Consider the following 15,187-nt stretch of genomic DNA (forward strand, 5'->3'; position numbering starts at 1 on the left):
CCGGAGCTGACGATTAATCAGTCAATCAATTAATCAATCAAAAAGCGAGGGAGATGAAACTGACCTGAAATCGGTGCGGAGATTGTAAGAAGGGCGGTGCATGCGGAAAAGGAATAATAAAAAAAAAACAGAGAAGCAGATTGGGGTGGGTTGGAATATTAGGAATGTCTGCGAGGAACCTTGAGCATTCAGGAAGGAAGAAAAAGGGTATATTCGTTTTGCGCCAAACAATCCACTACCCCCTTCTCTCTCTCTCTCTTTATATTTTCTGACCAGATTTGGGCTTTGGTCGGTTTATTTGAAAGAGAGTTGGAATGCTTTCCCCATCTTTTCCTCGTGGCGGTGGCAGCGACCCGACTCTTTTACGCGGTAATTGACCGTTGGATGAAGACCTCGGTGCTCTCAACGGGTTTGGGCCTTGATCTAGGCCTGAGGTAGCAAGACTTGGGGTCTCTTGGGCCTGCACATCTCTTTTGGTGTCGTGTTTGATTTCGTATGTGAAATACAAAATACAATGAAACAAGTTAGAGAAATTTTAAATACACACCTCTAATCTCTTAATACACACCTCTATTATTTTATATTTCTATTGAGATTTTATAGGTAAGCTAAATGACCAAAACAACCATCTATTATTAAAAAAAAAATCGCGCTAGAAGTATTCTTTTCAACATCTTTTACCCTAAAATCGTCGAAAACACGTCTTCTCCCTTAACCCCAATTCTTCTCCACAATTTATTTGGATTATCTTTTTTTTTTATTATTTTTTTATTTTATCTGTATCAGCTTTAGTTTGATCTTGCAGATCATATTGTTATGTACTGCATCTTTATCATGACATGTTTTATCGAATAATTAGCTATCTATGTTTAATAGCTACTATACTTCTACAGTTCTACTAGCTTGTGAATTTTGAAAACTTCTATTGGTGATTTGGAGTGCTGATATAACAATAATCATTTGATTATAAATTAAACGATGATAACAAAAAATTTCGAGTAAAAATTAGACGAAATAATATGTAAAAAGAGGTACTAAATAGTAAATATATATTAATTATATTAAATAATGGAATATTTCATAAATTAAGGGCATTTTAGGTAGTTTGGGATGTGTATTAAGTATAATACTGAAATGAAAAACTTGATAGGTGGTGTATTAAGTAAGGGGTGTGTATTAAGATATTAGGGGTGTGTATTTAAAATTTCTCAACAAGTTATCTGATTGTCTTGTCAAAAGTAATTTGATTGCTCATGGTTCCGAATACCATCGGTTTGCCTAAATTCGTCAAGCCAGGCCTCCATGCACGCTAATCATAGAAGGATCAGATGACTTTTTTTTTAGACAAAAATAAATAATTCATTAATCAAGGGACAAGCTTAATTATAAGATCTGCAAACGTGAGGCCGAAAAACTACTGATAACAAAAAAACATTGGTCTCCAACTCGATCAAAATAGAAAGAGCGAGAGAAGACCAATAACTCGCTAATCTATGGACCGAATGTCCTACAACTAAAAATAAAAAAGTGACAACATTAACAAATATACCACACTCACCACCCATAATTGCTAATATTGTCGTCATCGTCGTCGTTGCCACCAGCAACTATACGGTAATGAGGAGTACTAAATCGGAGCGTTGATGCCCGTGTACGCACTTGATGCCAATCAAATCCCAAAACACAAATCATATGAAACCCATGACTGAGAGGGAGAATCTCTCAAAACAATATCATACAATCCATCATCATACGACTTAGGTTAAGCTATTTATGACTCTTATTTCACCGTGGTCTCTTATAACTTATTTTAGGATAAACTTATAATTAAGGTTGCGTATTAAATTCCGAAGACCCCGAGTTATGCACCTCTTAATGAACTTCAACATATTTAGAGTCTTTTTCATTGCCGAGAATCCATGAAACAGGTACGCCGTAAGCACATGCATCCACCGAGAACCATAGTTGCAGGTCGAATCTCGACCTCGACTTGACATCTCTCTCTGCAACCAACAAAAGATGCTGCCGTCAAAGCAAATCGAATCACTTGACACTGCTGCTCCACCGATCCACCGTCCATATATATTGTGCAGGATCTTCGATCGTTTACCTTTCATATCAAAAGAATATTACTCATTAACCTCATCATCGTCACCATGACTTACACACACAAACACATTGTTTTCAACGATTCGGATTTGACATTTCGATCATATACTGAATCACGTACAGTACGTACAAAGCGACTCACCATTTTCTACCGTCCGAACTGCGCGCACTCACCTCGCCAAACTCCATTACTTCTTCCCGGACCTTGGGAGCCAACCATGCACATACAACTACAACCACCACTTATCACTCCCTTCATTTTCACCACGAAGAAAAGCTACCACAGTTTATATATTTTGAATCAACAGTACTGGAATTGGTTGCCTACCTGCACATATAGCTGGGCTTATAGGGGGCTGCCATGCCATGGAAATATATCTTTGGTGGTTGTGGGGTTTCAAGCACTGCGGTCCTTTCTTTTCCTAGAATGAGTTAAATTTGAAAACCTCAGTGCGCATGCACTTGGTCAAAGATTTGTATCACTTCCGGTAATCTGTCTTGCACTTTTAGTAATGCTTCAAGATCCTCTATTAATTTAGTTTGATTTCCCGCACGCTTAACCGAATCTGAGTTTCTTAAACACGATCAACCTTCATTGATCACCGTTAGTGCATGTGTTTGGATCCAATGTAAACGATAACTCGGAATCACTCTGTATGTATTTTATTGAACTAGAGGCTTCTCACGTTAGTTTTCTTTAAGTCGTTTCCCACCCTCAGCAAATTAAACTTCGATTCCATTAATTATACCTGTTACAATCTATGTTGCATTTTTTTGTTTTGTCGAAGGATCATATCTTTAGAATATCAATGTTTCTTAAGTCGTGTCACGGTGTCTCATAATCAATCTGGGGTGGAGGACAATTGATCGAAGCTGAGAGAAATTAATCACGGGCTCAAGTAAATGCTCGACTGGAAAAATGGCATTACGTCTGTAAAGTTTGTATCGTAATTCGATCATTGAAAATTCGAAAGGAGTTAGCATTCAATCATAGATTCCTATCATGATGAACCAGCAGCGTTCTCCTTGTTTTCAAACATTTAGTTTGTAACCTTTGGAGTTTGGACAACTATGATAGTGATCCTCGATCATATAACAAACCCTGATATATATGAAATAATAATAATAATAAATTATTATGTGTATGCAACTTTAAGTCTTAGATATAGTTTTTGTTCTGAACTTTTCTGATTTAATGTTGCGTGATCGATCTATATCAAAGCAAACAATGGTTGTCTCAACATAATTGAATAACCATTTACCTCAAATCAACTGCACAATTACATGATTTAAATTAAGCTTCATACCTAATTTTGGCAAACGAAGATCATGATGACATCTACTGATTTAGTGTTACTATTCCTAACTAGTTGCCCACTGAAACTAATTAACCTACCGGCAAAAATATCCCAGAGGCAGAGAGTACTACACTATTCAAGGTCAACTTTTGGGTTCGTATACCAGAAACGTCGTCTCATGATCAGGGGGAGACTAGTGGCATGATCATCGATGTCTTGCACCATTAGTTCAACCCTTAACATTTCAATTCGTTCATATACTGATAGCAATCTTAGCTAGAGTTGCATGCATGGCACTATAGTAGATTCTCCACAGAACTCTAAGGAGCAAGAACCTTGGAGTGCATGTCGACTTGTAATCATTCACCATTTACATTTACTCTTTGACCTTGCTCATATAATATTTACATTTCGCTTCACTACACCAAGTCTCCTCAAAACTCTATAAATATCCTTCATTACATTCAGTTGGAGGCACAGACCTTTTCTCGCCCCTCTCACTCTTATCTCGCTCTGTCTTAAGCATTTGCCTTCTCGATCTAGCTTCTCATTATCTTTCTCATTAGCTTTCTAAGTCCGCTAAGTTTCTCTCATGGCAGCCATTGTCAATAAGCTTATGTTTTCCGGTGTTTTTCTTCTTTTCATGATTCTCTCTTATGGAGTCATTTCCACTGAAGAAAGGTTGTTGAAAACAACAGATGGAAACAATAGTCTGAATTACCAGCAGCTGCGGCGGTACCTGTTAAACGCTGCAGCAGATTCTGTACCTGTGCCACCCCCGATAAGTAATGACAGCACTAATAGTACTCTTGCTGGTACAGTCAGCAATGTCGAAAAACGCGATGATTACAGACCCACAGAGCCAGGCCACAGTCCCGGTGCCGGTCATGATCATGGTCAGTCTGATGAACCAGGAACAGTAGAGCTAAACCAGTAAACCCGATCCACTCTACTAATATGGTTCCAAGTTCATGATTACTGTAAACTATAATCACTTAAGAGTATATGCCTGTGACTATAGTTGAATAATTTGGATGTGAAATTTGAGTGAGCTTGTATGTAGGGAGTATGATGATCTTAGCTATCCGTAGAGGCGCACGATATGTAAATATGTAATATTGTTTCCTTTCCTCTGTTTTTCGTTATTGGTTGTCATGCCATTGTATCAAATTTCTCACTTAATTAACCATGTTGGACTCTTATACATAAACATTGTATCACTTTTTTGTTTTAGTTAACAGGAGCTAGGTAAATTACTTTTATGTTTTTTAAAATCATGTTGTATAAATTTAATATTTGGTATAAATTGTATGATAGTTTGGTCTAGTGGTATAAATCTTTTTTTATAAATGAGAGGTCGTGACTCACAACAAATACTTGTTGTAGTTTATAAGTTGTTTAACTGATCGAAAAAAAATTGTATGATGGTTCTGATCACAAACCAGTCACCTATATACTTCAATAATATGCGGTCAGAGATCGATAGGTATTAATTCTTAAATCTCCAAGCTTATTACTACTTTGGAAATTCATGCAAAAGTTAATGCAACTTTCCTTTAAGTATGTATATATGATGATTTTCATTGCAAACATTTGTATACCACCAATATATCCATGCTGAAACGTGATACACTTTTCCTCGATCAATTTAATTAATTTTTGTTGTTGTACCTAGATAAGATGGTCAATGAGATCGTCACATCTTCGCTTGTAATTTACGTCTCATAATTATGTGATGTTATGAACGAATCTGTTTATAATGACATATTTGATACTGACCGCCTCAAATAAAAATCGATTACAATCTTCAGCTAGATGGTTAATTAACGTGTATTTGATGTAAAAATGCATTCTTCCATCTTATAATCCTGAAACACCCCTGTGGCTTCAACCCTGTTCTATTTTGCTTTCATTGATGATAGATGTGCTTAGAAGGGTATTATTGGCAACGTGATACATTAATATTCACGGGAATGGGCAAATTAAAATATGTGATTTTATATAGTTAATTGGTCCCGTATTTTGGTCTAGGGCAAAAAAAGTACAAAGCAACATCCTAGTCTCTACCTGAGAGAGTTTCCTTACTCTGTTTTGGCAAAGATATCTTTCCCTCTGGTTCCCTGACCCCGTACGCATCCATTTTGGGTAAAACTTGGATTTTTCACCGCAATTAATTCTCTCACGTACTGAAACTGAAAAAGATCTCGTGACGTCACTCTGTTGAACGGTAAAAAAGCGGTACACCACTGAGCCAGAATCTAACAAAGGCAATCAATCGAAAGCCCTAGATTTTTATTTTTTTAAATTAAGAAAGAAAAAAAACCTAAAAATGTTGATGTGAGAGGGCAGAGAAAACCAAAGGCTAAAGCAAAGCAGCTGGCGGCGGGTGGATGAAACCACAACAGTGTCTAAACCTCATCACTTCGAGGAGTGTCGTTAGACGGTGGAGATACGACCTCACCATTCAATCCGACGGCTGAAACAACAACCGCGTTTTACGAAGCAAACCCATGAATCCGTCATCCTCAAAATAAAGCCCCCCGCAGTCCCCAAACCCTCTCTCTCTAAACCCCCCAGATTTGGAAACCCTTCTCTCTCTCTCTCTCTCTCTCTCTCTGCAACTCATCCCCAACTCTCTCTCAGATTCGTTACAGTAGTCTTTAGTTTCCAGAACAAAGAAAGCTTTCTCGTGTTTTGGAGGGACAGAGATGCAATCCAACGGCTCCGACTCCTCGCTGCAGCAACAGGAGCAAAATACTACTCAGCCGCAGCCACGTCAGCAGCAGCCTCCTCCTCATCCTCCGCAGTCGCAGCCGCCGCCACCGCAGTGGATGGCGATGCAGTACCCGGCGGCTGCAATGGTAATGCAGCACCAAATGATGCCACCGCAGCATTACGCGCCTCCGCCGCCACACTACATGGCGTACCACCAGTACCAGCAGCAGCCGCAGCAGCACCTCCAGCAGCAACAGCAGCCGCAGATGGGATCTGGCGGCGGCGGCGGCGGCGGTGGAAGCGGCGAGAACAAGACCATCTGGGTCGGAGATTTGCATCACTGGATGGACGAGAACTACCTCCATAACTGCTTCGCTTCCGCTGGCGAGGTCTAAATCTTCTCACTCTATATTTGTATTTTGTACTTTGTATTATACGAATAGGCATACACTTTAATGCGTCTGTGTACTGTGGAGATGGTCTTTATATGAAAAGTGGATTGTTTATGACTGAAATTAGTATTTAGTGTTTTTTGGTTGGATTAAATGTTGGGTTTTTAAAGTTTTTGCTTAGGGTTTACTTCTGAATATTATTTGTAGGGTTTGCTTCAGTTCTTTCAGTTTGTGCATTTGGTTGAGTTTTACAAGTTATGATATTTGTCTGAACTCTATTTTGATTAGATGACAAAATGTTAAAACTAGTAGCTTTATGAGTGAAGCAGGATATATAGAGATTTTATTGACATAATTGGTAATTAAAGCCCAGTAGGATATGGATGAGTCTCACCACACACTTGTAACTGAAAACTAAGTGTGGTCGGTTTTAATCATCATATGCTATTGGAAAATGTTGTTCATTTTGGGGCCAGGAGTGTGTGGATAGCAAAACATACTGGCCCTTGTTCTTTTTGAGGCAAGAACTTTATTGATTTATTTTTGGCTGTTAGAGGCAGAATGATGTGAAGCTATACATGATATTGCATTTAGATTTTGTTTTTGAAAAAAAAAAATATCAGCAAGAACTAATATTTTAAGTTTCTTACTATAGGTTGTGTTTCTCTTATTTGTGAATTTTTTGTTTAAGGGAAGTGATTAATGCCTGATATTTCAGTCCAAAAGATCAGTTATTTTGATGAATGTGGTCTTAAGTCCTTTCTTGATGAGCTATTTAGTATCCTCTGCTATACTTTTCATTGAAATAAATTTTATAATTATGATGTATTGGCGTTCAATAAGCAGGCTTGTGGAGGATCATGTTTTTTTTTTTTGAAGCTGCAATTTTTTACTTGTTCTATGTAATTTTGATTTTTACTTGTTCTTATATTAATTAAAGGGCAAACTAGATTTTTGTTGAAAAAAATTTGTTGTAGTGTTCCCACTTGAACTGAGTGCTACATAATGCCTCCATTTCTTTGATAACACAAAGGTGCCCATTTTTACTGACATATTTCTAATGTTATTGTAGATTGCTTCCATCAAGGTTATTCGCAATAAGCAGACTCTTTTATCAGAGGGCTATGGATTCGTAGAGTTCTTTTCACATGCTACAGCTGAGAAAGTCATACAGAACTATGCTGCAATTTTAATGCCTAACACAGAACAGCCCTTCCGTCTTAACTGGGCAACATTTAGTACGGGTGACAAGCGTTCAGATAATGCTCCTGATCTTTCCATTTTTGTAGGAGACTTAGCTGCAGATGTTACAGATAGTTTATTGCACGAAACGTTTTCTAGTAAATATCCGTCTGTTAAAGCTGCAAAAGTTGTCTTTGATGCCAATACTGGCCGTTCAAAGGGCTACGGTTTTGTGAGGTTTGGCGACGAGAATGAAAGGTCACAGGCTATGACTGAAATGAATGGTGTTTATTGTTCTAGCAGGCCTATGCGCATTGGTGCTGCAACTCCCAGGAAATCTTCTGGATATCAGCAACAAGGTATTTAATTCTACGTGCCTTTTCTTTTTGAAGCTAAACTTTGGAGGTATCGGTAAGACTCTACATGAGCCTGAATGGCTGTGCTATTAATCTGTTAAGCAAATAACTGATAACATTTTTTGTTATCAATGGTAGAAGTGCATTGCACACGGTTAAGTTTTCTTTGTGGTAGAAGGAGCAGATTGTCCCATGCATTTCACAATTACTAATATTTATCTTAGTTAATTATGTTTCTTTAAGCTACGTGATTTTGGTTTTCTCTTCCGAAACATGGTAATTTACATGACCATGGTGTGAATATGCTATATTTATTCGCTCTAGTTTTGCTTGGTTCTACAGGGGGGTATGCTCTGAATGGTACACCAACCCAAGGGTTCCAATCTGATGGAGATGCTACAAACACAACAGTGAGTAGTCTTTGAGGTTCTCATGGTTTTAACCAACGGTGTCTATGATATTTTTCTCCACTGGCTGACTTGTGTGTCAATGATAGATATTTGTTGGAGGGCTTGATCCCAATGTTACTGATGAAGATCTCAGGCAGCCCTTCTCTCAGTATGGTGAGATTGTCTCTGTTAAAATACCAGTTGGAAAAGGATGTGGGTTTGTACAATTTGCCAACAGGTATTTTGTTCGTCATACTTTGTCCAACATTAGTGCTATTTACTATTTAACAAGTTATCATATGACCCTTTTGGACCTCTTGCGACAGAAATAACGCTGAGGAGGCATTGCCGAAACTGAATGGCTCAGTAATTGGCAAGCAAACAGTCCGGCTTTCATGGGGTCGCAATCCAGCAAATAAGCAGGCATTTTCTCTTTCTTACTAACCCTACTCTCCCAATACCCCCGCCACCATTGTGCTGGTTCTGGGAGTGGTCTGTGCTTCACCTGGAACAAGGCTTGTTATTTGTTTTAGATTAAGTGACTGTTAAGCAGAACAATTGTTCTTTATATGTGGTTTTTTGGAGTGACATTGACAAGTAGGATTTTGTTGTTGTTTGGTTAGAACTTGGATTACATTACGTTCCAGTATGTATGCCATCAATTTCATCACTCATTTCTCTATATTCCTTTTTTCTGATTTTACAGCAGTTTAGAATGGATTTCGGCAACCAGTGGGCAGGAGCGGCTTACTATGGAGGACCTGTTTATGATGGTTATGGTTATGCTCTGCCGCCACAACATGACCCAAGCATGTATGCTGCAGCTGCTGCATATGGAGCTTACCCTGTTTACGGTACCCACCAACAACAAGTAAGCTGAGAAGACAGAGCTGCCCCTATGTGTTAGCAGCTACCAAGAATTAGTGAGTGAACTGAGCGAGTGCAAGGAGTAGTAGTTTTAGTAATGAGACATGATGACTCTAGGGTCTCTAGTTCTGTAATTGGCTTGGCGCTCTGGAATTCTTATAAAATCCCTCCAATTGCGGAGCGGAACTGAATTTTGACAACTTAAGGTAGTTCTGTAAGGGATTTGGTTGATCATTTGGTTAGAATCACGTGATTTTAACACAACCTTAATTCTTGGGGTCAATGCTTGTGCTTCTCATCTGTTGCATCTTCTGGTTTATGTGTTTCATGGGTCCTAGCAGAAGTATATGCCTTTCGAATTGTCAAGGAGTGTACTTGCGAACATATGATGGGGCAAGCTAGCTAGCGGTCTTCCGTTGGCAATTTCCTGCATTTGCTGAAAGGCCAAAGCAAAGATTGCAGTTGTTTTATAAGCGAACCCTGCTAAAACCCTTTATTGCATCTAGTTGGGCTTAAACCCTACTCTTCGCACAATACTTGCGGTAAAACTAAATCGCTAGCTCCATGATTTGAAGTTCCCATCAACGCAACAATAGAATAATGTGAGTAGCATGTGTTAATGATACTATAGAATGATGATCATCATCATCACCGTGCAGCTAGTATTATTAATCTGCACTGCTCACTTTATCGCAATCATCAGGAGAGGCTCGAACCCATTCTGAGTAGCAAAGAGTGATAGGGAAGCGGAAGGCTCACAAAGCAGAACACCTGCCATATAATACAGAGTAAAATGTAAGCTGGCAAAGTGTTGGAACAGTGGGGCGCACAGCACCCCGTAGTTGGGTTGGCCAATTGGGGCACATGAGGAACAATATTTACCAAAAGTCGAGGCAGAGTGATACCATTGGCGGTGGCGATCTTGTACCTTTATAAATTGGTATTGGACTACAACCCCCGAATCTGAATACTTAAGAATTTGATTACCAAGGGTGAATATGAATTTAGAGATTAACCATCTCGATACTGATTCATTTTTTCTCTCGTTTCATGATTGTTTTCAAGCAAGTAAAACTGTAAAACGTATGGCATGCCCGTGTCCAACCAAAGAAGGCTCGTGTCGCCTTCAGATGGGCACACATGGCGCTGTCTGGCCGTTAATGAATAATTAGCTAAATAAAATAAATAGGCGTAGTACTGAATATAGTAAGGTGGGCTCTGCAACCGTCTCTGCGCCCAACACGTTTCCAATGGTTCACATATCTCTTTCCTCTTCTTCTTCTTGTCCGCTACTTCACCGCCGAATCTTTCTTCCTTCAATCCATGCTTCTTCTTCTTCGGTTTCGTCGCCGCGGCCGAAAGTCGTCGTCACCAGAGAGCGTGGCAAGAATGCCAAGCTCATCGCCTCTCTGGTAAATATTCATATCACTCTGCTGTTTTTTATGACAAATTTCTGTATTTCTCTTTCAATTATTGCAATTTTGCTTTCGTTTTTGGATTTCTAGGGTTGTACATTTTGTTTTGTTTCTTCCATTTCCGAATTTCATTTGTTATCTACGCAAGGAGTGATGTGGCATTTTTACAGTTCCGAATTTCAGTGTGTGATTCATTGTCCAGGATAACTGTATCTTTTTCACACTGTAGATATATAATCTGTACCGACAGTAGTACTTGACTATTCTTATCCAATTATGACACGCTTTTCAGTAATCAGAACTATATATATGTCTGTGTATCTATGTCTTTGCATATTTATGTGTAATCTGTATGCATTTTTTTTTTTTTTGGAAATGAATTAATCTGTATGCATATGTGCATATTTGTGCAATTATAGCAAGTTCTGGTGTTATGATAGAGTTTTAAATTTGTTGAGTACAGGCGAAGCAGGGAATCAGCTGTTTGGAACTTCCTCTCATCCAGCATACAAGGGGGCCGGATCGAGATAGGCTTTCTACTGTATTGACTGGTAATTTCTTCCAATTTTGCATCTTTTTGTTGTTGCTTGTGATGCGGAGCAATGCCGCAGAGGGTGTCATCATATCGGACATCGTTAAGGCAGTGGAATTTGTGTTGATCTTAAGATCTTTGAGATGAATCTCTTTTCTTTCCTAAGATAAATGTAAAAATAGCTGTCAAGCACAAGCCTTTCGGTGTGATATGTGTTCATGTAACGTGTTCAAACAAATGGGGATACTGTTCCCCGACTAACCTTTTTATTTTAATGCTCCCTCTTGGCAGCAGATACAGTATTTGACTGGATTGTCATAACATCCCCTGAAGCTGGTTCAGTCTTTCTGGAGTCATGGAAGTAAGGGATACAACTTTCTAACTTGAAATCTGTCGCATTTTGCATGTCAAGACTCCTGCATTTTGCATATCAAGACTCCTGCATCTTTAGTTTAAACTTGTAGTTTCAAGGTTTCTTTAAGGTGCACTAATGTGTCTATATCACTTCCTTGCTCAACAGAGTATGAATCTTCTCTTTGCTTCAAGTTCACCTCTACACCCCAAAAATCATTATAATCTTGGATTAGCATGCATTTTCCATTGCAATATGATCTTTATTAGTTTGTGAGGTGAAAGAAATTCTCCTGTGATCTCAATTTCCATATATTCTCTGGTTCAAAACTTTTCTCGACTTGTCAGCATTAAGGGATACATCCCCTTTATATGAACTTTGGGAGTTTGGTTTGAAGGACTAATCTGTTGTTTGGTTAAATTCTTTAAAGTTTTATGGTTTCCAGAAGAATTACAGAGAAACGGTCTTTGATATTGCATTCTTCCCTGATCTTTTTGGATGATTTCTATTCTCCAGAATGACATCAAGCTTCTTCTTGGTCTTTAGGGATGCTGGAACTCCAAATGTTAAGGTGGGCGTCGTGGGGGCAGGTACAGCAAGCGTGTTTGAGGAAGTACTACAGTCATCAAAGACGTCCCTCAGTCTTGCCTTTGTGCCATCAAAAGGTAGTCATGTCATGCTTCTACATTACTCTAGGCAATCATCTAAGTCTGTACAAATTGTAGTACTGCCTCTCATGCTTCCTTCAGTCAGTCAGAAGACCAAAAAGAAACATCATGACATTAAGAATGCTATTATATTGAAATTGCTCCAAATGAAAGTACATTGAGTATGCTGTGAAGGTTTTATTGTGCTGAAGTTAGATGATAGTGTAACCTGATGGACATTGGATGTTTATATTGCTTAGATTGATTTCTATAAGTCCAGGTTGGCCCGCAGCCACTTCATTTGGTGGGGGCTTAGCTCTGCATCATGACATTCTTGCATTTCTTTTACTTGGAAGTGATATGATAGAATCTATGCACTTGAACCAAGTGGTTTATTGTTATTTTCTTTTGTTCAAGATGACCCTATATTGTGGGATCTCTTTTGTATCTTTTCTTCTTTATCCAGTATTTGATTCTAATCATTTCCCGCATTTTCTTTTGTAATCTGTACTTTTCAGCAACAGGCAAGGTTTTGGCTTCAGAGCTCCCTAGAAGTAGGAAAGACAAATGCACAGTACTATATCCTGCTTCTGCAAAAGCTGGCAATGAGATTGGTAAGTGAAGGCTTCATTAGTATGACTACAGACACAGGCCATAAATTTTTGGAGTACAAAAGTAGTGAAAGTTAGATGCATTGTTGTCATGGCCATTATACAATTAAGATCAAGATACAGGATCTATGCACAGTCCGACATTAAAATAAAGTATTTATGAAAACCACAGTTAGGAATAAAATCTCTTTAAGTGTGTATCCTCTTTCAGAGACAGGAGATTGCTCTGCAATTAAATTGGTAACGTGGATCTTAATCTATCTTAATTGTGAGTTTAAAAGTTTCAGCAGATAAAGAGATAAATATGCTAGATGTCAACCATAATGCTAACTGACGAATAATCAAACTTCAAATGTTCCTGATAAATTTCTTCAGAATGTAATTTTACACTAAATGGAATTCATTGATCTTCAGAATGCAATTACTGTCTAAAAGGAACTCATCTCTAAGTGGCACTCATTTATCTCAGACTGTGATCTTACTGTCTTTGCATATCATTCTTCAGTACTTATATTGTGGTTTACCATCTTCATTTGGCATATTTGTTTCAGAGGAAGGCCTGTCCAATCGTGGATTTGAGGTCACGAGGCTCAATACATATACCACGGTATGACCTGATGGTCTTATCTATGTGTTCTACATGAACACTCTTTTGATAGTTAATGATGTAATTCATGAACAACATGATTTCTCTAGGGACCTGTTGACCATGTCGATCAAATGGTTCTGAAGCAGGCTCTTTCTGCCCCTGTTGTTGCAGTTGCTTCTCCTTCTGCAGTTCGGTAAGTAATTGGTTCTTTTACCTTTTCATATTACTTGTGTATTATTTTCTCTGAGGCTCTTTCTTCAGTGTGATTTTCACTGGAAACTATTGTCTTGAGTGCATTCTTAGTTTGAACTCTGCCATTCACCGACTTGTTGATCAGTTCTATACATTTCTGTTTACCACCTTTTGACCCCCTGCTGATGCATTGAAAATTCTTGAATACATGTTTTTTGTTTTCATCATTTCACAATTTGAGCCATCTATGTGAAGCAAAGACATCAAGAAAGACAGTAATACCTAATTTTAGCTTGTATTATCTTGAGTGGAACAGTGCTTGGGTCAATCTTATTTCCGAGTCTGAGCAATGGAATAATTCAGTTGCCTGTATTGGTGAGACAACTGCCAAGGCTGCTAGGAGACTAGGCTTGAGAAATGTTTACTATCCAGTGCAACCAGGTCTTGAAGGGTAATGTTCACATTGTAACCTATTCTCCTGAAATATATTTGGCGGCGTGCAGTTTTCATGATCTCATTTGGTCTGAGTGACAAACTATAATTCTGAATTGCTCAAATCTCAGTTTCTTTACTTTATATATTTGTAGACTACTGGTTTTTATTATAGACCAATATCAGCTGTACTTTCAGTATCATTTGATCTATATGACTGATGGTGAATTCAAGCATGCTGTTATAATTCTCATGGTCTTGATTCTCTCATATCAGATGTTGTCCCTGATGATTGTTTTGGACTCGTAATATGCTACTCTGAGATGCTACCTTGAGGCTTCCTTTTCATTGTGTAACTTTGGTTTATGGTTGATAGATGGGTGGATAGCATTGTTGAAGCACTGGGAGCAAGTGTCCATTTGTAGAGGTGATGTGTTCTTTTCAGGTAACCTTTTTTTCTTTTAGATTTTGTTAAGTTAGCATTGTATTTTTTCTTTGCTTATGTTACATGAGCGGTCTGTCCAGTTTTCTTTCCGGCCCAGGCAGACTGATGAAGAGGTAACTGGTGCACAGTTGAGAAGCACAAACAGACGCCTGAACTGTATAATTTTACAGCTTCCACACAAACTAGATGCAAAACAAGGACAAGTATTTTTCAAGCTGCAGGACATAATGATGTGGGTGACACCCTGAATCTGGGATCATATTCATTCAGCAGAGCTTTCATTGGCGTTTTTGAAGTCACTGTCTTGGGATCACATTTGGAAAGAAGGCCTACCTTACAAGTCTTGTATGTATATTTATTCCTGTGCCATGTTGACCTTCACATCAATTTTGCTTTCTTCTTGGTGTACTCGTAGAATTCTTTGTTCCCTTCTTTGTTAGATCAAGGGAAGAATTCCCACGTTCTAGCTTGTACATTTAATGATCAAAATGGAAAGCTCACTTTATCAGAATCATCTTGATCAGAGTCTTTTTTATAACGAAGACATTTTTATCAATTAAAGCTGAGCCTTCTAAAACATTTGGCTGTGACTGTTATTCTTCTTCAGCTTCAGTATTCAAAAATCAAATAGGTTTTACTAAAAAACAAAAAAAAAAAATCAAAT

At 38.3% G+C, this 15,187-nt stretch overlaps 2 protein-coding genes across 2 annotated transcripts; both read left to right on the plus strand.

Annotated features, from left to right (window-relative positions):
* Positions 1–5,826: 5,826 nt before the first annotated feature.
* On the plus strand, positions 5,827–9,452 carry LOC101313571 (polyadenylate-binding protein RBP47C-like). The gene is made up of 6 exons (XM_004291087.1): positions 5,827–6,511; positions 7,587–8,055; positions 8,395–8,462; positions 8,549–8,679; positions 8,768–8,864; positions 9,148–9,452. The coding sequence occupies exons 1-6, from the start codon at positions 6,116–6,118 to the stop codon at positions 9,319–9,321; spliced, it is 1,335 nt and encodes a 444-aa protein (XP_004291135.1). The 5' UTR covers positions 5,827–6,115; the 3' UTR covers positions 9,322–9,452.
* A 1,094-nt stretch (positions 9,453–10,546) lies between these two features.
* On the plus strand, positions 10,547–15,032 carry LOC101313861 (uroporphyrinogen-III synthase, chloroplastic-like). Its single transcript, XM_004291088.1, has 10 exons — positions 10,547–10,720; positions 11,187–11,274; positions 11,550–11,616; positions 12,154–12,272; positions 12,773–12,868; positions 13,417–13,472; positions 13,562–13,647; positions 13,963–14,097; positions 14,455–14,523; positions 14,621–15,032. Exons 1-9 carry the CDS (start codon positions 10,559–10,561, stop codon positions 14,501–14,503), a joined length of 858 nt encoding a protein of 285 aa, XP_004291136.1. The 5' UTR covers positions 10,547–10,558; the 3' UTR covers positions 14,504–14,523; positions 14,621–15,032.
* Positions 15,033–15,187: the final 155 nt, after the last annotated feature.

This window comes from Fragaria vesca, linkage group LG2 (genome assembly GCF_000184155.1).
Source record: "Fragaria vesca subsp. vesca linkage group LG2, FraVesHawaii_1.0, whole genome shotgun sequence".
NCBI classification, from domain to species: Eukaryota; Viridiplantae; Streptophyta; class Magnoliopsida; order Rosales; family Rosaceae; genus Fragaria; species Fragaria vesca.